Source organism: Saccopteryx leptura, chromosome 1 (genome assembly GCF_036850995.1).
Source record: "Saccopteryx leptura isolate mSacLep1 chromosome 1, mSacLep1_pri_phased_curated, whole genome shotgun sequence".
Taxonomy (NCBI): Eukaryota; Metazoa; Chordata; class Mammalia; order Chiroptera; family Emballonuridae; genus Saccopteryx; species Saccopteryx leptura.
In genome coordinates this window covers 160,348,428-160,374,521 of record NC_089503.1, presented here as the reverse complement: position 1 = coordinate 160,374,521, position 26,094 = coordinate 160,348,428, and the positions used below count along the sequence as shown (strand labels likewise).

The window sequence follows — 26,094 nt, the reverse complement described above, 5'->3', positions numbered from 1 at the left end:
GGTATTTTAAATCCAAAGAGATTGAAGACGGAGAATAAATGGGTATAACAGAGCGATTAAGTAATAAACCTTCCGTGATAGCTATTTATCTTCATCTCTAAGTGTAAGGAACATGCTGACCATTCAGACCACAGTCATCTTCCATTATTTGTGTATTTGGAGGAGAACAGAAAGGCCATTCAAATTAATAGATATCCCAGAAGTCCTCAGAATTGGCTTTGGAATGTATCGTTGTTCTCACACTTGAATAGAGATATAACTAATCTGGAAATTCACTTTAACAAATGAATGAAGCTGTGCCTCTGAAGGCTTGTCTCTGAATGAGCTGCGGAGCTCATCTGTTCTTCCCTTTGGGACTGGGAATAGACTCGTGATCTGTCTTATAGATACAAAGGTTCAGTTCAGGCAGAGTTGCACCTCTTTAAAAGTTTTCTAGAAATGAGTCAAGCGTGTCCTTGCCCAGTCAGGATTATACAAGAAATGGTACACAGAGGGAACTTGAACTATCGGCAGGCAGTGCAAATACCAACTGAAAGTAAACTTGAAAGAAGACTATATTTGGTATTTATCTGCTTTCTATAATATAGTGAAATCTTTTTAATGTGTAGCACACAGGGATGGAAAAAAATAGGCTTTGAATTAACTAGCTTTCCATTATCTGATTTTTATTAAAGAGCAACCAGGCAACTTGTTGACCAGAGAATAGCAGTTGTTCTGTATTATGTATTATTTTGGATAAAGAGATGTCAGCTTAATGAAATTTTACTGTAATTTATTTCCTTGGGAAGATTAAACAATGCATTCTAGGTAGATCCTAATGAACATATTTATGTTTAATGCAATAAGTATTTTCCCACAGCCAAATGGTGAGACAGTATACTGTACAGAGCGTTTGCTCAGTTAGGGACAGAGAAGCAGGACATGTGAGCACTGATTGTATCCTCATCTTCTGAGATTTATGAATATTTGATAGGAAACCTGGGAGTAAGTAGGAGATGGTGGCATTTTAGTGTAAATCTGCCAATCTAGCACTTACGTAGTGATTTGCCTAGCACTGCCCTTTCCAGGGTCCAGAGCTAACTTCTAGCGTGGCCTTTAGGACAATATTTTACTGCCAAGGAGCACAGTGATCAGCCAGTACTGCTTCCTGTACAAGTATTTTCTTTAATCGCTGAGAAAAAGAGATGCCTTTATTGTAATGCCTTTAGTAATCCCTTTATTGGGATTTCCTGAAGCAAGCAGTGTACCTACCAGAGTTCAGTTTAGATAGCAAATGGCATTCAGCTGGAGTCCCCTCCTGAGTCAGCTTCACAGTGTCCAAGGTGGACTGCTTCCAGCTGGACTTGATGAAACTGCTTCTCAGGTCTCATTGAACCTCAAGGTACCATGCTATGGATATTCCGGGACAGTAGTTTTCAGGCTTTGGAGAATACAGTTGAGTGCTCACCTGTAGACGCATGAGAGTGCGGAGTAAAGAAACCATCAGTTTCATGGTGCTTTAACTGTTAAAACATTTATGAAGTCTTAAAATGTTTTAGGTAGGGAAACATGAACTAGATTAGTGCTGATTCTTTGTGATTATTTAAAAAAATCATATAGTAAAATTCACCTCTTTTTAAAAGTATACAGTTCTGTGCTTTTAAGCATATGTATACGTTCATTTAGCCAATGTCAACACAATCAGGATACCGAAGTTTCATCACCCCCAAAACACTGCTTTGTGCTATCCCTCATAGTTACACTTACCCCTCCCTGTTGCATTCACTGGTCTATTCTGGATCACTATGGTGTTGCCTTTTCAAGAATGTGTTGTAAGTGTACTCATATAGAATGTAACATTTTAAACCAACTTGTTTCTGCAGAATGAATGCCTTTGAGATTTGTCTGGTCATTTGTGTGAATCAATAGTTTGTTACATCTTATCTCTGAGTAGTTTTCCACTGTATAGCACAGTTTATCTGTTAAAGAACATTTGAGCCTGACCAGGTGGTGGCGCAGTGGATAGAGCGTCGGATTGGGATGCAGAGGACTCAGGTTCGAGACCCCGAGGTCGCCAACTTGAGCGCGGGCTCATCTGGTTTGAGCGAAAGCTCACCAGCTTGAACCCGAGGTTGCTGGCTCCAGCAAGGGGTTACTCGGTCTGCTGAAGGCCCGTGGTCAAAGCACATATGAGAAAGCAATCAATGAACAACTAAGGTGTTGCAACATGCAACGAAAAACTAATGATTGATGCTTCTCATCTCTCTCCGTTCCTATCTGTCTGTCCCTGTCTATCCCTCTCTCTAACTCACTCTCTGTCTCTGTAAAATAAATAAATAAATAAATAAATAAATAAAAAAGTTTAGGACATTTGATTATTTCCAGTTTTTGGAGATTGTGGATAGGACTGCTGTAAGCATTCATACATACTTTTTTGGTATGATCATAAGTGTTCATTTCTCTAGGGTAAACACCTAAGAGTACACTGGCTGGGTCATATGGTGAGTGTGTGTTTATTTTAATAGGAGAATGCCAAGCCAGTCTTCAGAGAAGCAATACCATTTTCCATGCTCAAGAACAGTGTATGCATTTTCCACTTTCTCCACATCCTCACCAACATTTTTTGAATTGCTGGCACCTTGAACTTTATACATTCTAATATGTGTAGTGTAGTATATCATCGTGGTTATAATTTGCATTTTTCTAATGGCTCATGATGTTGAATATCTTCATGTGTTCATTTTCCATTTTTATATTGTGGTTGATAAAGTACCTATTCAAATTTTTTGACCACTTTAAAGTCAGGTCGTGGGTCTTCTTACTGTTAAATTTTATGTCCTTTATATATTCTAGATACCAGGTTTTTTTGTTTGTTTTGTTTTTAGGATATATGATTAATATTTTTTCCTAATCTGTTGCTTGTTTTTTTAACTTTTTCTTAATAGTGTCTTTTATAAAGCAAAATATTTTAATTTTGATAAAGTCTAATTTATCAGCTGTTTTCTTTTATAGAATGTACTTTTGGTGTTGCATCTAAGAACTCCTGACGGACCCCAGGCCACACAGATTTTCTTCTTTCTTTTCTTCTAAAAGTTCTCTGTTTTACATTTAGGTGTGGTCTATTTTGAGCTAATTTTTTTGTGTAATAGAGGGAGAGACAGGTTGAGGTAAGGCCAGGACTAGGGTCAGGTTCAGCACAAAACTTAAGGATGTGCTGTAAAACTCAGTAATTAAGATAAATAACATTTTAATGTAACATTATATATAAATTATTGTAAAAATTGTGATAAATAAATACCAATATTTTAAATAAAAATGGGATTCCAGCAGTGCTAGGCCAAGCTGTATTAAAGCCTGAAGCAAAAGAAAAAAATCAGTTGGTCTGATCCTTTCTCTATTTAAAATTTTGATACTTTGTTCATCACAGATTGAGGGGGTAGAGTAACAGAGTAGGAGACAAGGTGAGCTCACTTCTGCTTCAGTGATGCTTTGAATTCCCTACTAATTCCCCAACCCACCTATAGCACTCTTACTTTTCAAAGCCCTCAATTAGGTGGTCCATGCGTGTTGTCCAGGTGTTATAATGCATTCAGAGGGAGACTCTAAGTCAAATGCGTTTCCTCTATCTCACCTACAACCAGAAGGATTTTTTATATTTAAAAAAAATTACAACAGTGGTGGAAAACTTAAAATGAAGTAGTACGGATTGCAGCAGATGTGCCTCGGAGGACGCTTCCACGGTTGCTGTACAGTCGCAGGGACGTTCATATTGTAGGAAAGAAAGTAGCGTCACGGGTCCCAGCGGGAGCTTACTCTGGCGCGTGCTCCCCTGACCTAACTACACCGCAGGCAAAGCAGCTGGCTCTTCCTTCATTACCTGCCACCTGACATCTGGAATCCCTTCTCAGTTTCTCACTAATGTCTTCCGGAGTCCCCGTTCTTGCCCACCTGAGAACTGTGGTTTACCTCTCCTGTGTGAAAATGAGACCTACTGTTAAGGAAGAGTTTACCTAAAGAGTTCATTCCTGTTTATGAAAGCCTTTACCTTCAGACCTTTTTTCTTTACTTTTAGCCTCACATTCTTAGAGCCCACATCCTTTTCGTTGGTCCTCATGGAGTTGGAGAACAGCTGGTCAGAATCCTGTGTTTCCCTGAAGATTATAAAGTTCCTGTTCAGTCTTCTCTCATCTAAGTGAACCACACTCAGTTGTTATTGTCATTTTTTTTTAACATTTCCCTGGAGGATGTTTTCTCAACACTCTATTATTGTCTTTGATATTCTCTTTCAGCCATTTCTAGATTCTTAAGTGACGAAATTGGAATAAGTCTCCTTGATGCCATTTGGGGATTAAAAGCATTATATTCCTAATGCTTAGCATAATATCGATACATGGCACATAGTAGATGCTTAGTGAAAATGTATCTGTTAATTCTGCTTTACCTCTTATTTTATTTTATTTTATTTTATTTTATTTTATAATAGTATGTCCTTATTGAGACTTACTGCAATGGCCTATCCCTATCATCCTCTCCTGTTTTTGATTTTGTTAATAGATTTTGTTTTTAAAGTTGGAATTTCAGAGTAGAAATGTTTTATTTCAGATTTGATGAAAGAAGTACACATTTTATTTTGTCTGCTTCTTTAAGACTTGAGGTGGTCCCTCTTCAGTCTTACTAAAAAGAGCTGTGTTTCGAGTTCTATGGAGGAAACACAAATTTACTGTGGATGTTTAAAATACTGGTAATTTAAAACTCTAATGAATATAATTTGTTTTGGTGGTTACAGTGTTAATGAATATGATCTGTGCCCTGGATCTATTTTGTAGAACACCTTCTGCTTTGAAGTAAAAATTATTTGTTGGAATTTGTTACTGTATTTATGAGACATTTAATCGTTGTTGTTCCTTAAAAGTGAAGACATTCTGATGCACTTATCACTTCATTTCTGGTCTCATCTCCAGTTCATTTTCAAAGAGCAACTGTATAAATTTATTTAAACCAACAGACTCTTAATTCAGGTGCAGTTATGTTGATTCTCTATCAACATTCTCTTCTTTGAAATCATGTTTACTGTAGGAATTCAGATTCAAGACTTAGAGTGCCATGTCTTTTTCCATAATCATCTATCTGACCGTGACCCTGTTTGGGGAGTGGCACTGGTGAAGTGCCTGCCACATGCCGCCTCGCTTCCTGCTCCACTGAAGGCGGGAGAATGAGGATGGAAGGCGTGTCTGGTTTAACAGTTTGTCCGTTTTCTAGTGTCATCTAATCCTATGACACACTGTCTGTCCTAAGAGGCATTGACTACTTCTCGGTGCCAGTAGTTTGAAAGAAATGTTTTTTGTTTCCTATGTTACTTTCATAACCAGTCCTTAAGAGCAGTGGGAAAAGTCAGCATTTCCCTCATGATTAAACAGAAACTTTCCCCCTTCTCCATACAAGAGTTTGATTTTATTTAATTGGTGTTTAAATGTATCTGTATTTCCTTATCTGGACATGATTGCCATGAAGAGCAACACTGAACAGAGAGTCAGGCCTGGATAACACAGACCTGAAGGAGTAAACATATCTGACTCCTCTATGAACTATCAAAACAAGAGAACTTGATTTTGTAGATGTTTAAAGGTGTTCAAAATGACACACTGTTCTTTACATAATGTATAAACATACAATACAATAATAACTGGTGCTTTCTTGTCTAAACCCAGCACCATATCATATCCCACTGAATCAAGACTGAGTGAAGGACTCGATGTCTTGCAGAATTTTCTACGACAGGTTTTCTTCTCCCAACCTGAGTTTGATGAATGATCTTTAGTAACAAGTTTTCCAGCTGTTCTATCAGAACTCTGGCCAGACTTTCACTATTATAGATAGTGTAGGGGGAAGAAAGAGGTCTGTAATTAACATATATCCCAGGGTAGTGTTTTTTTCCTTCTTTGGAATGATAGATAATGCTGTGTCTTATATGAAGAGGGGTTGTGAGACCCCCCCAAGAGCTAAATAAAAGAGTATGATTTATAAAACATCTTTTCCTGTACTATGCTGTACATATCCTGAAGAGTTCATCTTTGAAGATTTAGCTTTTCCTGTATTTTTTTGGTTTTACCTACTTGATAATTTCCACGATCTGATCATGTATGTTTCTAATCTAGTAGTTAGAGATCTAATAGTTTTATTCTTTTTTTGTTTTGCTTTGTTTATTCATGTGAACAGAGGATTTATAGTTGTTATCGTTGTGCCCATCTCTAACTGTTGATGAATGAAGAAGGCTAACGTGGCCTGGGAATGTGTGGATCTGATGGAGAGAGGTGACTGTAGGTAGTGCTGCCCATGCTTTCTAACAGCCTTGCCTCCAAAATGGAGACTACATGGTACAAACAGATAAGGCTCCTCTTTGCTGGGCGTGCCTTGCCTGAGGCTCCAGCACGCGGGGCCCTCTCAGGCCTCCGGGCACTCCATATCCAAGCACACCTGCACCCCGTCTGTGCCCACAGTGGGAAGCTCTGCTGGAATGCTGGGAAGGTCTTCCAGTAAGTGTTGCTTCTCTGTGGCCCTCTGTGGTCCAGCGCCCCTGGGGCACTTGCCTTGTGGGGCCACCACTCATGTTACTCACCCCGGAGACTCCGGCTTGTTTCCTGCTCCCAGACTGTCATCGATAAGAATAATTACTTGATTTTCTTCCATTATAATTGGTGCTTTCTTTGCCTTTATGAGTCCTTCTCAAATAGCCGGATTGGACCAAACTGAAATTGAGTGTTTTGAATTAGATGAACAAAATTGTGTTTAATTTTCTTACCCAAGAGACTTTCCATTTTCTCTGAGAACTTTTTCTTGTGATGAAATTCTTTAGGCAAGTTTATTATCAGATACAGATGTGACTCATTTAGTGCCAAGGACAACTACCAGATTCCACATTTTTTGCTGCTTTAGTGGTTACCTTAATTTTAGAGCATAGGCTGCAATCACACTGATTTTAATACATGCATTTTCAGTGGACTTGATGGGGATTAATTTGATAATTCAATGACAATTTTAGGAAAGTGTAATCTGCATCTGTATCAAATATTTGTGGCTGGGTGAAGCCTCTCTTCTCCTTGTCCGATTTCTCTGCAGCAACCCCTACATTTCTCAAAGTGCTGTGGCATCTTTTCCCTTTGCACCCCTGCGCTTCTGCCTGGTTTATCAGAGAGAGAATCATCTGGGACAAGGGAGGGGGAAGACTGAGAAGATTTCCAGCTCAAAATGACAATTGCGACAGGTCTGGCCCTGTGATAGAACTTCCTTGGAGTCAGAGGTATGGGGAGGAGGAAGACAGGACAGGCGTGAGCTTGCTTAGAGAGAGGAGAAGAGCAGAGTAGAGAAAATGTCTTCAACCTTTTCCATTCAAGGGATGTCTTCGCGGAGGTCAGGTGGCTGTCGAAGGGCCTTATTTATTGGAGACAGAAGCTGACTCACAGGATTGCTTCCTGAACGTCAGAGGGATGAGGCCAAGCCCCGGGGCCTATGTATATGCCACAAAATAATCTAGATTTGGGGAAAGCAAGGTTTTGGGAGGAAATGACAGAGCCTGGAAATTTTAAAGAATTCCTGTCTTACTCGTCTACCTCCCTGGCTCAAGATTTTAATGTGGAAAGCAATTTTTCTTTCTCTGTGAAATAAAACTTATGAAACTCTTCTCCAGTACTTTTCCATTTTCATCTGAGTTCTCTCTAATGGTCTTGGACTCACGTCTTGCTCTGTGTTCTTAGCCTTGGGGATCAACATGTGCACATGCCCATTCTGATGTATTGCATGGTCCTGAGGATGCTCATGGCCACGAGACTGCCTCTGTGCAAGCCTGCTGGACGATGTGGCAGGCTTCTTCACAGGCGGGCACAAGGCTCTTCATTCAAAAATTCTAAAAAAAACATGTTCTCCCAAGTACTCGCTGAGTTAGCTTATCCACTTTTGGACCTAATGACAAAGACAAAACAGGAGAAAACCAGAGGCAGTTTGGTTTACAGTGTGGGTCAGCAGCGGGAAGGGTCCGGAAATGGTGTTTCACCATCATCATGTTTTAATATAAAATTATGAAGGGTGTTGGGCTTCCTTTAGCGTGTGAAGTAGAACAGGGGCGGTGTTGGATATGTACATCACAGACACTTGAGATGTTACAGAAGCATTTCTTTCTTTTGTAATAACATTTGTGAACCGGGTAGTAGTGGCCTTTTTCCTTTATGATTTTAGTAATACCATCTGCTGTTGAACAGAAACTTGCAAAGACTTCTACTTCTGGGGTAGGTCAGTTTGTAAATGATATAAAATCTGTAACGTCCCTTCCTCTCCATCTTCTAAAATAGAATTTTGCATACTTTGGTCATATAAAAGAGGGAGCATTGGAGTTGGAAAAATTTCCCTGCTGTCCCAGCTGCTCTATGTATAAGGCTGTGACCTTGGGGAAGTTACCCACCCTCCTACAAACCTCATGTGTTGTTTTTTTTCTTGTGAAATGGAAATAAATTTACTAATTTTGTAGTATGGTTGTGAGGATTCAATTATTTTAAATAATGTCAAATTCCAGATACCTAATGATTCCCTTCCCACCATGTCCTAAAATACACATTTTATTTCTCCCATTGGTTTTTTTTCCCTCATTTGCTTCCGTGATTTCACTTATAATAAACCCGAAAACCACAGATTTGTGGACTTTCCACTTTTGCTCAGGGGTAATTCCGAAATTCCTGTTTTGGAATTTTGACACTGCTCTTCACACACAGAGCTGTCTTCTTTCCTGGCCCTTTGGTCTCTGCGGGGAAGAAAGATCCCTGTGTTGAGCACATTCAAGTCTTGTAACTCCTCCTTGTCATCTTGCTTATGGTCCCCAGCTCCTGTTATTGTTTCTTCATGGCTGCTGCTAGAGCTAAGTGCTTTTGGGGCAGGCTGGGGTTACTTACTGTGCACTGCCAACTTCTAATGTGAAAATAAAAGTAGGCTTTGGTTTAAAACACTAAACCTAATTTTATGCTAAAGTAGAGTTCAGCTTAGGCAACTAGGGGAAGCCATGAGTGGTCCCACATGTTTTGGTAAGATGCACTGGATTAAATTGATAAAATGTTTTATCCATTTGAGCAAATCAGCAAGTTAAATATGCAGACTAATTTCAGAACCTAGTTCTTTGCACTACAGCGGTCTGCCATTTGAAACTCATGATATAACGTGCAGGCTTTCGCTTTGATCTTTTTAGACATCGCGTGATTCAGATGTGCTCTCTTCATTTGCTGCATGGTTCAGTAAGTGTGTCGGTCTGAATGTGTCAAGAACCCAGCCACAGAAGCACCTCTTCTAAGACAGAGGATGCAGGAAGTTGGGTGGATGGTTGATTGAGTGAACGCACTCTTTCAAGTAGTTGCAGCTCATCTGTCTTCTGATAGTTCCTCGGGCTTCTAGCAGGCACGTGTCCCATTGTTGTAAAATAAAGCCCAGTATGTGTGTTTGACAAGTTAGCAGCGCAGCAGCCCTACTTGCTCCCAGCCTCGCCGCCGTCTCAGAGATTGTTTGGTTTGGCAGATGGCCAGCTCTCTGCTATAAGATGCATTTCCCTGACAGGACAAAGTGCGGAGCCGCATTAGCTGCAAAGTTTATGAAGGTTAGCTAAACACACACAATAAATATTAATAAACAAAGAAGGCCCACCCACCTTTGACTTTGAATTCTGTTTCTCCATTCCATGTTTTGGAATTCCTGTAGTGTTTGATTAATAACCAGTCTTAGGGTAATTGAACCTCAAGTGTCCTTTGCTAAGTCAGACTGCTCAGAGAGCCCCTGTTGGCTACACTGGTGACTCATTGTCACAGTGGATGGATGGAACTCTGGAATGACTGTTTAGAGCGAGGGGTCTTACTTGCCTTCTTGCTTCTCTGGGAAAAAGGAGTGTAAATGTGCTTCTCCATGAAGAGCTAATGCTGACCAGCCATGTGTGTGCCGAAGAGCTTAGAGGGGAACGGTTGTGATCGGGTGGAGGTGCAGTGCCCAAGCTTGGACTCCCTGAAAGGCAATCAGACATTGGTCTGTTCACCTGGGCAGTTGCCTGTCTCCGATATTTACACCCTTGACATAGAGGGAGAGAGTAACTGTGACCTACTGCCCCTGGAAACTGCCTGTTTGGCCGAGTGTCTTAGAATTTACCAGGCTGACATTGTGGGTCTTTTCCAATTCTGCACCTTGTTCACTTGAAAACATATTTGAGAACCAGTAATCTTAGACTGCTTAGCCAGACCTCCTAGAACCAAGGCAGAGAAATAACTTTAATACTATGTCCTTAAGACTGTCCTAGGGCCATTTGTGAGTGGCTAGGATTTCTGAAGGCTCCTGAAAGCCCCTCTCACTACCTCTCTTGCTCTCTGGTCCGTGCATATTCCTCATTTTAGGACCACCGATGGAGAGAACTGACCCTATCGCAAGTGTAGGATACTTGAGTATAGTAATGGTCTGGAGGAATAAAGTAGTCCTCTTAGGTAGTAATATTTTAACTTGAAAATCACATCCAATTCCACTTAGCAGATCATCTATGTAGTTAGGCTTGGATGAACTATAACTTTTAATTCATTTCTTCAGCAAAAATTTATTAAGTACAAGATACTAATCTATGCACTTGGTATATATTGCTACACAAAGCAGACCAAGATCTCTGCCTCTACGGAACATATGTTCAGGGAAGGCAGGATGGTAAGCATAATTAACAGTAAATTATATATGATGTTAAAAGGTGATACAGGCTGTGAAGAAAAAAAAAGCAGAGTAATGGGAGTTGTGGGGAACAGTTTTATATAGGATGGTCTCCGTAGCAATGGCATTTAAACAAAGACTTAAAGGAGATGAATATTGGCTTGGATGAACTTATTTGAGGTATGGGTTATGAAAGTTTGTTTGTGACTTTTCTCATGTTTCCATACCTGGCCGTGACCATCTGGAAACTTCTAATGGTCTAGCAATGGTTCTCAAATTAGTGTCAGTAGAGTAGTATCTGCAAGTCAGGATTGGTTTTGTGGACCATAAATATTTTATATTTAATTCCACCTTACCAACCAGCATAGTTTTATTAGGAGAAAATGCATGCATTTTAAAATAGGTGCCACAAGCATGTGTGTAAAGTAGTGATAACCCTCCCAAAAGTCAAACTGTATGTGATTTCTGATATTTCAGATTTTTCTGTTAAACGGTCACTCACTATTGAGTGTGTGAAAAAAACATTATATATCTTTAAGTACTTGCTTACAACATTAGGTAGCAGGCACCATAGATTTAAGAAGAATTGTGGAAAGAAAACCTAAATTATGAAAATCTACCATTTTAGCTATATTTCCCTTGTACCCACAGGGAAAACATAGCTGTTCTGACTTGATTTTCCTCAATAGACCATCTCAACCCTCTTCCATGGTACAGAGCCTAAGAATCAGTCCTCTGGAGTATTGATTGTCAGACATGGGTTGGAAGTCCTGCAGACTTCTCTACATTTCCTCCTTAGTTCCTCAGGAATCTCAGAGAAGGATTAGTAGCCATTTAACTATGTATATTTTTTGCCAGTCCGATGAGAGCCAGAATTTCTATTAAAAGGGACCACAGAGATTCCCAGATATTCTGTCTTAACAAACAAATGGGGTGGTTAGGGAGAAGAATCCAAACTTCAACCCATGGTAGATCTAGAAGACAGAAATTCCATGATTGTCATTTTATTATTAGACAGTAAAATGTTAGTATCTAATTGTCCCCTTCTTTCCTTAGTCTTCGTACATTGCTTGGTGCATGATTGGTTGTTAATAAACATTGAATAGCTGTTTCTTTTCCCATCACAGAGCTGCAGAACCTAGCATGTGACATTTGTTCCTATCAAGCGCAGCTTCATCTTTTCCCCCTTAATTCTATCCCTGCCGTCTCTCCCACCTCTGCCCGCTCACTGCAGACAAAAATTAAAAACAGGTGCAGTCCTCACTGAGAACGCGCTGTTCTTTTTGACTCCAGAGCACCACTCACTCCACTGAGCAGCGAATCCAGAGGATCAGAACTTCCAGCAAACCTTCTCTTAAACAGCTTTTCATTTAGGTTAATGTCAAGTCTTTGTACTCTGTATCTCTGCTTTACTTCTGCTGTTGTCCTGCTGGTTTATCTCATAGATAGGGAGGCATTCTTCAATGCCTGCAAATATGTGTTGTTCCTGAGAAAGGTTTATGAGAGTTGGATCTTTGCAAACTGAAAGCAATAGCCACCTGGCCTCAATCTGCTGTCCAGAGGGACATACTGTGTATGTAAAAGCACAAAACACCAAGATCTAAATCTGCTTCAGAAGTGACAGACCTGAGTTCCGTGCGCTGAGCGCTGCACAAGGCCAGTCTCCGGTGGGGCTGGGGAAGCCTAACGCTGTGCTCACAAGGCTTTCAGGAACAGAGAGGAAGAATGGTAGCAAGAGAATGTCTTTTTATTTTTATAGGTGTCACACAGAGAGTAAGTGATGGTAAGGCACTTAACCTGAGGAATATGACCCTCTGGTTTAGAAGAAAATGTCCTAAAAGTTACAGAGGCGGCTGTTGGGTGGATAGGCAGTTTAGTGAACTGGCCATCAGAGTGCGGCAGGCTTTCTTCCCCTGGAGTTGGCCTCTGTTGTTGATCACCATGCCTTTCCTTTTCAGAGCGTGGTCCGCTGCCTCTGGCATCCGAAGCTGAACCAGATCATGGTGGGAACGGGAAACGGACTGGCCAAAGTCTATTACGACCCCAATAAGAGTCAGAGGTACCCAGGAGCGTTGCCTGTTGTAAATGGATGACAGCTGCTGGGAATGGGGCCTTGTTTCCACCCTGCTTTCATTTATCTCCTCCTTTGATGGGGACCCACCCTTTTAGACAATGCAGCTGGCACGGGTAAAGCCTCAAACTTTTAGCATTGTGCTTTAAAGAGGATCTGGATGTCATCCTTGATCCATACAGAATTCAAAGTGAAAGTTTCCTGGGACTTTGCAGCTCTTTAGCTGAAATGTAGCATGCAAGGTGTGTGGGGGGGAGCCCTGCCCACTGAGCATACCACCCTGGACAGTGGCATTAGCAGCGGTGCATCCCGGGGATTATTAGCAAAGCAGGGAAAGACCCCTTACAGGAAGCGGGCACAGCGAGTCTGTTTTGTTCCCGTTCTGTCTGGCCTTTTATCAGGTACAGGACTGGGTGCTTGCCAGGGTGGTTCTCTGCTGGCAGGAAGGGAAGGTACAGACACTCTCCCACCCAACCCTGTGCCCACCCCAAGTGCCACATGTAAGCACTCCAGTGCATTCAGAGAACTTCACTAGAAGCTCAGTCGGTCCGTCAGTTACTCCCATTGTCCTTGGGCTCCGAGGTGGATGTGGGTGGACGTGGGAAAGGATGGTTTTATTTCTTTCTGTTAGGGTGCAGTGATTGAATAGGGCTTTCTTTAGAGTAAGACTTTGTTAGCTAGTATTAAAACTCACAAGCTAATTTCACTGGAATTGCCTCATAAACCTGCTTTGAGGCCCCACATCCTTAGGGCAAAATGAAACCTCTGCTTTCTTAATGAATATTCATTGACCATCATTTGGCTCTGAATGAAAGTGTACAGTCCTGTCTTTCTTCAGAACTTTCTAGACTACGGTTGGAACCCTTGTCCTATAAAATAAGGTTATATATTGTGGTATTTAAGAACAAATAGGACTTTGTTTTTCAATAAAGAAACTGAAAATGCTAATATAATGAGGATGAGAGGGGGTCCATTCCACTTGAGGACACAATGAACCCCATCTGATAGCGCCCATTTAGAAAGCACTGTCTTTGAACTCTTTCAGAACTGTGCTTATTTTTCTTTGCTTCTCCTGAATGGGCTAGCTCGTACTGCTAAGGAGAGGTGAGTGGTCTCAGCACACTTTCGGCTAATCCCACGCATTCTTGGGCCGTAGCTCCCTGGCAACACCACCAAGCTGGCTCAGCTCCAGACACTGGACTCTTGTGTTTGAGATGTGGACACACGCTTCTTAGGGTCTAGACCACTCAGGTTGCTTTCATCTGGGACATAAATGAAGATTTGAAACCTCTGACCATTAGGGTGAAAAGGTTTATTAATTTTATTAATATCTCCTTATGATTTTAATTTTAAGTTATTGCTATGCATTTTTTAAACCTGCCTTCTGCCGCGCCTTCGCTCGGCAGTAGACGGTAGACACTGACTGGTGGGCTTGCTTTCCCACATGGCTGCTCTCATGTCACTGAGGGCCTCATCTGGGCCATCCCCGAGAAGGTCAAGGACTTGGTGAGATGGTGTGTGCAGGGTGTGGTCCTGAAAGTCCCTGATGCTCTCAACATAGACCAAATAAAGAAAATAATATGCTTTTACCCTCCTCAGGGGAGCAAAGCTCTGCGTGGTTAAAACGCAGCGGAAGGCAAAACAAGCCGAGACGCTCACCCAGGACTACATCATCACCCGTGAGTGATTCGCATCGTCCTCACCTTACAGCTCTCTCCGGCCCTCGTGTGCTGCTGCTGACTTGCTGGCTCTAGAGACGGGACAGCCCTCCGAGCTCAGGCGTGTCTTACAGACTGTCCCATTCATGTGGACAGGGCTGCGAGCCATGTAATAGCTCAGCCCCATAGCTTCTGTGACTCATAACGGAGACAGAGTTGTTCCATGTAGCTTTCAACCCCAAACGGAAAAGCCTGTTTGAGTTTAACGCATGACTCCATAGCAGCCTTTTAAAGAATAACAATCTGTTCTAAGAATAAACAAGAAAGGGTGCTTGTCTCAGAATCAGGGGAGCAGGAGGTGCCTCGTTCAGTTACTGACTGGCGGTGTGATGCTGGACAGCGAAGCTGTATCAGGAGAGGGAGGAGACTACATGAAGGCTGTCCCTCACGTCCCCCTGAAATTGTGACCATGAGGTAGACTGACCCGGGGGACATTTAGCTATAAGAGTAACTGCCTGGAGTATGATCAGAAATCTTACCAGGACACAGCAGCTTCTCTGGGTGTATCACACGACCTTGTTAACCTGGCAGATTCCTGTTTCCCCAGAGCCTCCGTCTCAGGCGGCTCACAGGTAGCGCAAGGGAGGAAATTTTGGACGCTCCAGCGATTGTCATCAGCAGGTGCCCCTGCGGACTTCCTCAGTGTCTCAGTCCAAGGCCCAGGGGGCGCTGTACTGCTGGGTTTCCTCCCGGATGGTGGGTCTCCTATAAGACCAACTCCCTTGGAGCTGAGGCTCAGCAAAGAGATCCCATGACCCTTTTTGCAAGAGTAGAAGCGTTCGAGTCGGTGCCATCACCAGCCTGGCTCATGTAATTACACGCGGCCTACTTGAATTCCTCCAGTCGTTTGAAGTGAAAAGCTATTTTTCCCCCTCCTAAAAATACTGTTGTGTCGTGTTGCCTGATAGGGTGACGGGTGGCTGTGTTTTTTAGCTCCCCTGACTCGAGGCGGGCATGTTTCCCTGGTGCGTGACATGGTCCTGGCCCAGGCTGGCTGGTGGGGGTCGAGGGCAGGGGCTATGGGAAGCATTCTGGAGGCGGTATAGACATTTCTGTCATTCACGTTATTGTAAGTTTCTGGTAAATCCCTGTTACTCCTTCACGTGCTGTCTCAGTCTTCTGGGAGGAGTTTCTCTTTTAAAGGAGGTTTTAATCTGCGCATAAGCATCCAAAGAAATTATTTGGGTGCTTTTTTTTTGGTGTAAAAAAATTATTTAATTCCCTCCCCCATCAATCTTCTCCTTCTGCTCTGGAATATCAGTTTCCCTTTTAATTTCGTGAGCTCCTTTATATTCTGAAATTTAATTCCAACACTGAGTAAACAAGCAACATAACTGGACAAATGCTGCTTTGATTTTTATCATTTTGTTTTGTCCACCACACGGCAGTAGGAGCAAGTCCCGGTCAAGTCCCCTCATGGGGAGATGGAGGCACTCTGTGCGTCGGGCAACCTTTATCCCAGTTTCAGTAACCCGAGGGCCCCTCCCTTCCGCTTACTCAGTGTTGTCCTCTCCTCCCGAGAGGTGGTCACATTTCAGAAATGTGTGAAGTGATTCCAGTGTTTGCAAGGCATCTGAGGAGACCTCAGGGCTAATGGGCAGCCTGTCGGCGTTCTCCACGTTTGGGTCCTATATGGAAAAAATAAGGGGCCGTCCCCTCCGATGTTTCTTCTCAAAACCACAGACACTGAGTTGAGCTGCCCCCCAGGGCTTGGGAGATGCATGGCCTCAGCAGTGTCACCGTGACAGGGCCCGACAGTGTTTCCTGAGAGCCCCTGGCTGCCAGCAGAAGTGAACAATGAGTCTGGCCTCACACAGAACTGGCTAATTGGTTACAGTCAGACTGGCTTTTATTATTAGGGGAAGGCTGTCATTATGACTTCCATCTCATCTTGCAGTTAGTCATGCGTTAGCTATGTTTGTGGATGGGAGGGTTATGATTATAATGAAGTTTCTGAAACGTGACTTCCCGCAGCGCACGCCTTGCCCATGTTCCGCGAGCCCCGGCAGCGGAGCACCCGGAAGCAGCTGGAGAAGGACAGGCTGGACCCCCTGAAGTCGCACAAGCCCGAGCCTCCTGTCGCAGGCCCAGGTGACGTGATCTGGCCAGTGCCCTGCACAGGGGGCCAGGGGCAGCATGGGGGGAACTGATCTAGAATTGGGATGATCTTTTGGTCCTGGATGCGTCTTTGTCTTCAGAGAGGTTTACCTAAATCAGTGTTTTCAAGACATTTTCTTTTAGCATCAGAAGTTTTTGCTTAAATATATAATGCGGAATTCTAGTGTGTATGGCTGGTAAAACAGAGCTGTGGTTCCGATGCAGAGAGGCGTCCTGGGGCCCGTCTGCTCGGCTTCTGTAGGTGAGCCTGATGGGGCCCTGGGTGGGACGCTGTGCCCCCAGAGCCACTGGTAAACCACGGCCCTAAGGGTTGGCTCAGTGTGACACTGGGTACTTGGACCAGGATCCAGACTGGGTTAGGTTTCCCACAGGCAGAACATGGCCCTCACTTAGAGCTGTGTGGGTAAAATGGAGTGGCCCATTGCCCTAAAGAGGAATAAAAGTCCCTAGAGTTTTCCCCAAAGTCTGGACCGGCAGAAGACAAAGCAGCGTTGGCTGCAGGACAGCACGTACCTCTACCCAGGGCCCACACTTTCTGTCATCACCTGTGCAGTTTTCTTTTGTCTGGGGCTCACGAGCCTACAGCCTGTGACCTGTTTCTTCATCCATCCGAACCTGAGTTCTGGGCCCACGTCTGTTTGACCTGCTCCGTTATCATGAAAACTATGTCACATGCCAATTCTTTTTTTTTTTTTTTTTTAACATTTTCTCTGCTGCCATCCTAATCAAAGTTCCTAAATAATACTCTGGCCTGGATCACTGAAAGCCCTTCTAACTAGGCACCTTGCCTCGACTCGCGCCCCTCCCCACCCGGCCCGCATATGTCTGACACAGCTTTTGTTCCCAGCTCCCCTGAGTTCCTAGTGCTCCTGCCCCAATCTTCACAGCTCCCCAGTGTCTGGTTGTGTTTCTGGAGATTCAGAGTTCTCTACAGTCCAACTCTGACCACTTCTGAGCTCTACTCCTCACTTCTCCCCTACTCAGACTGCTGACGTGACTGCTGGTTCAGTCCTGCCCCCAAATGCCCATTGAGTTTTCCTTTCTGTATGTTTGTACTTCAGTCGTCTGCTCATTGAACATAACCTTCTCTCTCTTGTGAGCTTTCCCGGGTTGGATTCATCTCTTCTTTCTAAAGACCCCTCCGCCCCCACAACCTCAGCCTGAAGAGCTGGCCCCTTCCTGAGTGCTGTGATAATTGCTGGTCATACAAATTCTTTGGCAATTAATTATTATTACTGCCTTAATTGGTCTCTTCATACTTTTATAAAATTAATCTTTTTGTGCTGTTCAGCTTTTCATGTTTTTTTTAATTTTTTTTAAATTTTCCTAAAAGCTGTTCGGCTTTTCATATTTTTTTCATTTTTTAAATTGTCCTAAAAGTTTATACAGTTTTGAATACCAGGTGTGCTGGGGACTCACTGGGGAATAAAGCACTGCCTTTGCGAAGCTTTTTGTCCGCTAGTGCAATGGCGGTGCAGTGAATGGCGTGAATCGGTGTGTTCAGCTCGTTTGTTTTCTCTCCTACAAAGCACTTGGAAGGCCGTAAGCCCTCACACAGAATGACATAACAAAAATGTCTCTATCTAAAAATGTTACGGGGAAGTTGAGGTGTAGTGAGTTCCTACTTTGGCTGTGATTATCATAAATGAAAGCTGAGGGGACGATACTCAAGTACTCCTGAGGTTTGTGTGCTTCAAACAAGTCTGAAGGAGCCCCAGTCCCAGCGTGCTCAAGATCGTGATCCCGTAGGGAATGACCCTGCTCGAGCGGAGCTGGAGCCCTGGGCCCACCCTGGCAGCCCTTCACCCGGCCACCTTGGACGCAGCGCTGAGGGCTTCCAACCTAGCCAGAGAAGCAGGGCGTGCACGGGGTGTGCTCTGTATTGTTGTGCTCTTTCTGTGTCTGACTTGGGATTTTTCCTTTGAACCAGGTCGTGGCGGCCGGGTTGGCACCCATGGGGGCACTCTGTCGTCATACATCGTGAAGAACATTGCTTTGGATAAAACCGATGACAGCAACCCCCGGGAGGCCATTTTGCGCCATGCCAAAGCGGCTGAAGACAACCCGTATTGGGTTTCCCCAGCGTATTCCAAGTAAGGAAATGGCCTTTAAAATGCAAAAGTTACGATGTTTAATGAGTTGAGAAGATTGTAAGAGTGGCTGCTTTGAGGTTCTAACTTCTTCATTTTTGGGGGTCTTATTCTTGAGCATGAAAAAGAGGCCAGGTATTCTTAGTTCTGAGACCCGTGCATTTGTTTTTATCTTAGGACTCACAGTGGTGAATTTCCAAACTTGGCCAGTTCCACCAGAGTACCAGCCTAGTGTAAACCCATTAATTATGTGTAGCTCCTTCTACCTATGATAAAAGAAAAATCACTGCATTATCTTAGTTGAGCAGGGCTAAAGCACCTGAGGGAGGAGTATGTGGGTCTGTTATTAAGACTAACTTTTAGGCCCTGGCTGGTTGGCTCAGCGGTAGAGCGTCGGCCTGGCGTGCGGGGGACCCGGGTTCGATTCCCGGCCAGGGCACACAGGAGAAGCGCCCATCTGCTTCTCCCCCCCCCTTCCTTCCTCTCTGTCTCTCTCTTCCCCTCCCGCAGCCAAGGCTCCATTGGAGCAAAGATGGCCCGGGCGCTGGGGATGGCTCCTTGGCCTCTGCCCCAGGCGCTAGAGTGGCTCTGGTCTCGGCAGAGCGACGCCCCGGAGGGGCAGAGCATCGCCCCCTGGTGGGCAGAGTGTCGCCCCTGGTGGGCGTGCCAGGTGGATCCTGGTCGGGCGCATGCGGGAGTCTGTCTGACTGTCTCCCCCATTTCCAGCTTCAGAAAAATACAAAAAAAAAAATAAAAACCAAAAAAAAAAAAAAAGACTAACTTTTTTTTTTTTTTTTTTTTTCATTTTTCTGAAGCTGGAAACAGGGAGAGACAGTCAGACAGACTCCCGCATGCGCCCGACCGGGATCCACCCGGCACGCCCACCATGGGGCGGCGCTCTGCCCACCAGGGGGCGATGCTCTGCCCATCCTGGGCGTCGCCATATTGCGACCAGAGCCACTCTAGCGCCTGGGGCAGAGGCCAAGGAGCCATTCCCAGCGCCCGGGCCATCTTTGCTCCAATGGAGCCTTGGCTGCGGGAGGGGAAGAGAGAGACAGAGAGGAAAGCGCGGCGGAGGGGTGGAGAAGCAAATGGGCGCTTCTCCTGTGTGCCCTGGCCGGGAATCGAACCTGGGTCCTCCGCACGCTAGGCCGACGCTCTACCACTGAGCCAACCGGCCAGGGCCTAACTTTTATATAGAGAGCTGAACATGTAGGTCACACTCACGTAGGCAGAAGAGAGCCTGCCTGCTCAGGTTCTCGTAATGTTTGACATGGGTGAACATGTAGTGGCTCTGAAGGCAGCTAAACCAGATACCTTAGGGGTTTTACATTTTTTAAGCTAATTTTAGACTTACAGAAAAGTTACAAGAACAGTACAGAGAATTCATATATACTCTTCACCCAAGTCCTCCTAACATTAACAGCTTCCATAACCATGTTAATTAGCAACAATACAAAGTTAGCATTGGTACAATACTGCCAACTAAGCTACAGACCTTATTTGATTTCCTCAGGTGTTCCACTAATACCCTTTCTCTTCCTCCTGCATGACTTTTACACTTTTAGTCAACACCAGTCTCTTATTATGTCAGTTTGTCCACTGTTTTCTCATGACTGGAATGGAACTCTGCATTTTGGCAAAAATAACACAAGGGTTATGTATCCTTCTCAGTGCATGATACCAAGGACTTCATCTCACTGTGTGTTACGACAGGTGATGCTGACTTTGGTCACTTGGTTACAGTACTGTGTCTGCTACATTTCTCCACTGTAAAGTTACTATCATTACATTTTGAATTAATGCATTTCCTGGGGTGATATTGTAAGTCTCTGCAAATCCTGTCTCTCCTTAAACTTTATTATTATTATTAATTTTAATGGGGTGACATTGCTTAATTAGGGTACATAGATTCAGAGAAAAGATCTCCAGGTTATTTTGACATTTGATTATGTTGTATACCCTTCACCCAAAGTCAAATTTACTTCTGTTACCTTCTATTTGGTTTTCTTTGTGCTCCTCCCCTCCCCCTTACCCCTCCCTCTTCTTCCTTCCCCTCCTCCTGGTAACCACCACACTCTTGTCCATGTCCCTGAGTCTCATTTTTGTGTCCCACCTATGTATGAAATCATATAGTTCTTAGTTTTTTCTGATTTACTTATTTCACTCAGTATAATGTTATCTAGGTCCATCCATGTTGTTGATATTTTCAAACAACAGCACAAATAAGGGCCTAATATCCAAAATATACAAAGAACTCATAAAACTCTACAACAAACAAGCAAACAATCCAATAACAAAAAGGGAAGAGGACATAAACAGACACTTCTCCCAGGAAGAAATATAAATGGCCAACAGATATATGAAAAGATGCTCATCTTCATTAGCTATTAGAGAAATTCAAATCAAAACTACAATGAGATACCACCTCACACCTGTTAGATTAGCTATTATCAAGACAGGTAATAACAAGTGTTGGAGAGGCTGTGGAGAAAAAGGAACCCTCATCCACTATTGGTGGGAATGTAAAATAGTATAACCACTATGGAAGAAAGTATGGTGGTTCCTCAAAAAATTAAGAATAGAACTACCTTATGACCCAGCAATCCCTTCACTGGGAATATACCCCCATAACTCAAAAACACTGGTATGTAAAGACACATGCAGCCCCATGTTCATTGCAGCATTGTTCACAGTGGCCAAGACATGGAAATAACCAAAAAGCCCTCCAATAGAAGATTGGATAAAGAATATGTGGCACATATACACTATGGAATATACTCAGCCGTAAGAAATGATGACATCAGATCATTTACCACATGGATGGTCCTTAAACTTTTTAAATTTTGTCATCCGTAGATGTGTTTGCCTGCAACAGTTATTCCTGCAGTGCTTGCCGAAGGCTGATTCTCTGTTTCCCTCTTTTCTTCTGCATTGATTAATGGATTGTCACTAAAAGGAAGAATTGTCCCTTCCACATTTATTCACTTTTCAAGTATTTTTTGTATTCGTATGGACTTTCAGATGCTCTATTTTATGGGTTAATCCAGTCCCATCATCATGTAATTTGTGGCTCTGTTGTTCCAGCGTTGGCCAGTGGCGTCTCCTTCAGACAGGCCCCGTCTGCCTACAGCAACTCCCTGTGTGTTTTCTTAGCACTTCCTCATTTTCTTGCACCACAAGGTGCTCCAGGCTCGTCTTCATTTTTCTTGACCTAGTCTTAGAAGCAAACACTTTTCCAAAGAGCCCTGGTTCCTTTGGTTGGAGAATGATGTTTAGAAACCAAGAGGTTGGTTCTGGTCATGCTCATTGCTACTGAAATGTCATGGCTCCTAGGTCTCAACTGGCAAAGCTGGAAGTCCATGTATGTACACTGACCTGTGCATGTGCACACATGTGTGTTTTTGTGTATAGCTGTTTGTATTTGTATTTTAAAACCATGAGTGTGAGCTGATGCCTCTGATTTCAATTCTGTACCACAGGGTTCATTAACCTTTCCCCCTTTCTCTATTTGTAACTTCTTTCTCAATGATAAGAAACCCAGCTCTCAGTTTCTACAATACTATATTTATTTGTTCAGTTCTGGTGCAAATATACAGCAGTGTCAGAATTGCTCACCCCCCAGTGAGAAGCAAGTCCCGTGACTAGATTACAGCATGTGTGTACAGTTCTTTCTTTTTAAACCTTACAGTATGGAGTCAAGATACTGTTTTCCAAAGTTACTTAGTTTAGATCTTTTCTTCTCCACTCCTATCCATGTGGTTATGCTATTCATTAGAAATAGTTAACGCTCATTTGTTAGTGTTTTTAATTCATGCTCTGTGTTTCCCCACATTTTGTTATATTTTTAGGGTGTACATATAGAGTATGTGAAATATTATTGTGATGCTAGGAGTCAGAACTTTAAAAGAGGTATACTCACTACCTCTTCATCCCTGCTCCCTGTTCCAATACCCCCCCTTATTTCAGTCCTTTTCCCACCCTCACCCTGTAGGTAACCAGTCTCTCTAGTTCCTGGCTCATTTTTCTTATATTTCTATTACACAGATGAGCGTGAATATATATATATATATATATATATATATATATATATATATATATATATATATATATATATATATATATCTCCTTTCTTGCATTGAGGGTAGAATGGTATCAATACTCATTGGGGTTTTGCTTTTTTCTTAGCAGTATGCCCTATAAATAGAGTTTATCCCATTCTTTGTCATAGCTGCATAGTACTCCATTATATGGATGTTCCATGATTTATTTAACCCCTTTTCTATGTATAGGTATCCAAGTTGTTCCCATTATTTTGCAATTACTAACAATGCCTCAGTGAGTAAATTTATTCATGTATATTTTTGTATTGTTGGAAGTGCACTTAGTTTTTTCCTGATGTGTTTATGTACTGCTAAAGCTTTCTCTTCAATTATAAGAAAGCTAAACCCTGGGCCCTTGCTGGTTGGCTCAGTGGTAGAGCATCGGCCTGGTGTGCAGGAGTCCCGGGTTCGATTCCCGGCCAGGGCACACAGGAGAAGCGCCCATCTGCTTCTCCCCCCCCTTCCTTCCTCTCTGTTTCTCTCTTCCCCTCCCTCAGCCAAGGCTCCATTGGAGCAAAGTTGGCCCGGGCGCTGGGGATGGCTCTATGGCCTCTGCCTCAGGCGCTAGAATGGCTCTGGTTGCAACAGAGCAACACGGCAGATGGGCAAGAGCATCGTCCCCTGGTGGGCATGCCGGGTGGATCCTGGTTGGGCGCATGCGGAGTCTGTCTGACTGCCTCCCTGTTTCCAACTTCAGGGGAAAAAAATAAAAAAGAAAGCTAAACCCTGATCACTTTTCAGCATATTAGTATGCTGGGGAAAAATCCCTTATGAACCAGCTGAACTTATATGTAGCACTAATATCAGTCCCATATTGACTAATTATGGTGAGCTACTTTGCATAAAAGAAAAGCACGTCATCTTAGCTTATATTCCTTAGAAACAAACCCTGAGATAAAAGCCTCTTACAAAGGCAATTTATTAGAAAGCATTCCCAGAAAAACCAGTAGGGGAGTGGAGAAGTGTAGTGAAGCCCAGTGAAGGTACCAAAGCCAAGCAGAGTTCCAGGAAGGACCACTGACTCCATCCCATAGGGCGACCCTGGATGCCCTGGTCTGAGGCACAGGAACTGGAGTGTTTGTGCTCCAGTATCTGCTGGTCACTGGTAATGGCTGGAGATGGGGCTGGGGAGATATTCCCAGGTACTCCCAGATGTCCAGGGCTTTAGCTACCTGCCGACAGCTCTCTGTGATAATGTTGTGAGCGAAAGCCCCTGCATAGCAATGCTAAGGGGATTCGGGGGCTCTGGGTACACTGTGTCCTCTGCTGCACATGCTGTGGCAGGACATTCCTGACTGGGTGATGTCCATGGCGCCTGTTCACCCTATGTATTAACTGGACAGCACAGATGCAACATCTCTGAGCAATCCCTGGATAGCGTTACAATAGCCAAGAGGGTCATATCAAGGCTGACCAGCTGAACAGTGCATTTAGCCTTCATTTGTATGGAATTTGTGTGTGTGTAGGCTATATTGCCGCATCATTGGTGGTCAGATAAGCTTATAGATTATGCCTCTGTGGACACTTCCGTTTTTAATGGAGCGGTTATTTTCTATTATTAGAATATTTTTTTAATTAAAAAAAACACTTGTTTAGAAACATACCAAAAATTAGCTAAGGAGAGTAAACAGAACCATGGTTTAAAAATTTCTAAACATACAATATATAATTCATAGGAAGACGGTGTCAGTGACCTAACTTCCTAGTGAAGAACAAGAGACATTAAGAAAATAACTTTATGGCCTGCTGGATGGCAGTCATTGCTAGAATCAGGCCAGGAAGCTCCCTTAGAAGTCCCAGGCAATTGTTCTCACCTCTAACAACTAATTACTTTGATCAAGGGTCAGTCTTCAGGTTCATATGTGATTTTCGTGTAATACATTTTAAGTAATACATGCACATGGTGGAAAGAAACCCATGTGCAATGCTAAAGGGTAGACAGTGGACATTTCAAAGCCTCCCTTTCACTTAAACCCGCAGTTCCTCCCTTGTCCTGCTTCGGGGCACCCACCACTAGCAGGGTCTCGTGCTTCGTCCCAGAGACAGTCCAGGAGAAAACGGGCAGATGTGTGTATGGATGCACTCATTATTTTGAAACATGGATATGTAGCATGTTTTCCAAGCTCGGTTTTTTTGTTGGTGGTTGTTTTTTCGCTTTATTTTTTTACTTAAGAGATTGGACTAGATCCAACCATATGTATTTACATCATTCCTTATACTTCTTGATATTTTCCGCTGATGGATATACCTTTCCCAGACGAGATCCCATTGAAAGATGTTTACATTGTTTTCAGTCTTTTGCTTTCATAAACAATACTGGCATTAACATCATTGGACATACATATTTGCCCACATGTGCAAAACTTCTATAAATAGAATTGCCAAGTCAAAGGGTATTTGTGTTTTAAATTCATATAGCTAGTGCCTAGTTTTTCAGACTTTACAGCCAACTTACCTGATGTGTGACTGCCCCCTTCCCCTCATCCTTGCTGAGAGAGTATTTGCTTTTATCTTTGCTGACCTTGTAGGTGGAAACTTGTATTCCATTGTAGCTACACTTACATTTTTACATTGTGAAGCATGTTTTCATATGTTAAAATCCTTTTTTTCTTGCAAACTTTCTATTCATGTCTTTTGCCCCTTGGTCTATTGGTTGATCTTTATCTTATTGATCTGTAAGAATTCTTTATAGTAAGGATCTTAATCCTTTGTATGTCACATATTGAAAATATTTCTCTTGGTCAGTCATTTTAATTTTACTTTGTTTATGGCATTTTTTCTATGTGAAAAGAATTTTATTTTAATGTCAGTTTTAGAATTTTTTTCTCTCTCAGGTTTTGTTCTAGTTAGGAAGACCTCCACTAAGATTATTAAAAAAAAAAAAAAATTTTTTTACCTTTGACCCCCATTACCCATTTCTTCCTCCCCTTCCATACCCCCTCCTCTATAACCACCCTTTATGTTCTCTGTAGCTATTTATTTTGGGAGTTCCACATCTAAGAGAGATCATATAGTATTTGTCTTTCTCTGACTCATTTCACTTCACAAGATTATTCTTTAAATTCCCCATTCTATTTAATGCTCTCTTTAAGAGTCAAATCTTTGATTCACCTGGAATTACTTGAGTGATGTGGGTATATTCATGTGCTATGGCCACCTCAACAAGTTACCACAACCTGGTGGCTTCAAAAGATAACGTTGTCTGGAAGCCAGGAGTCTGAAACTGAGACATTAGCCAGAGCCTTGCCCCATACTCAGACTCCAGGGGAAAATTTGTTCCGAACTTCTTCCAGCTCTGTCGGTTCCCT

The 26,094-nt window shown here is 43.0% G+C and overlaps 1 protein-coding gene across 1 annotated transcript in view; it reads left to right on the top strand.

Moving 5' to 3' along the window:
• The window catches only part of WDR70 (WD repeat domain 70), a 281,551-nt gene that overhangs the window by 245,434 nt on the left and 10,023 nt on the right, over nt 1-26,094 (top strand). The window contains exons 14-17 of the mRNA XM_066378869.1: nt 12,645-12,745; nt 14,357-14,436; nt 16,450-16,566; nt 18,524-18,686. Of these exons, the coding sequence (XP_066234966.1) occupies nt 12,645-12,745; nt 14,357-14,436; nt 16,450-16,566; nt 18,524-18,686 (461 nt within the window). The remainder of the gene's footprint in view (nt 1-12,644; nt 12,746-14,356; nt 14,437-16,449; nt 16,567-18,523; nt 18,687-26,094) is intronic.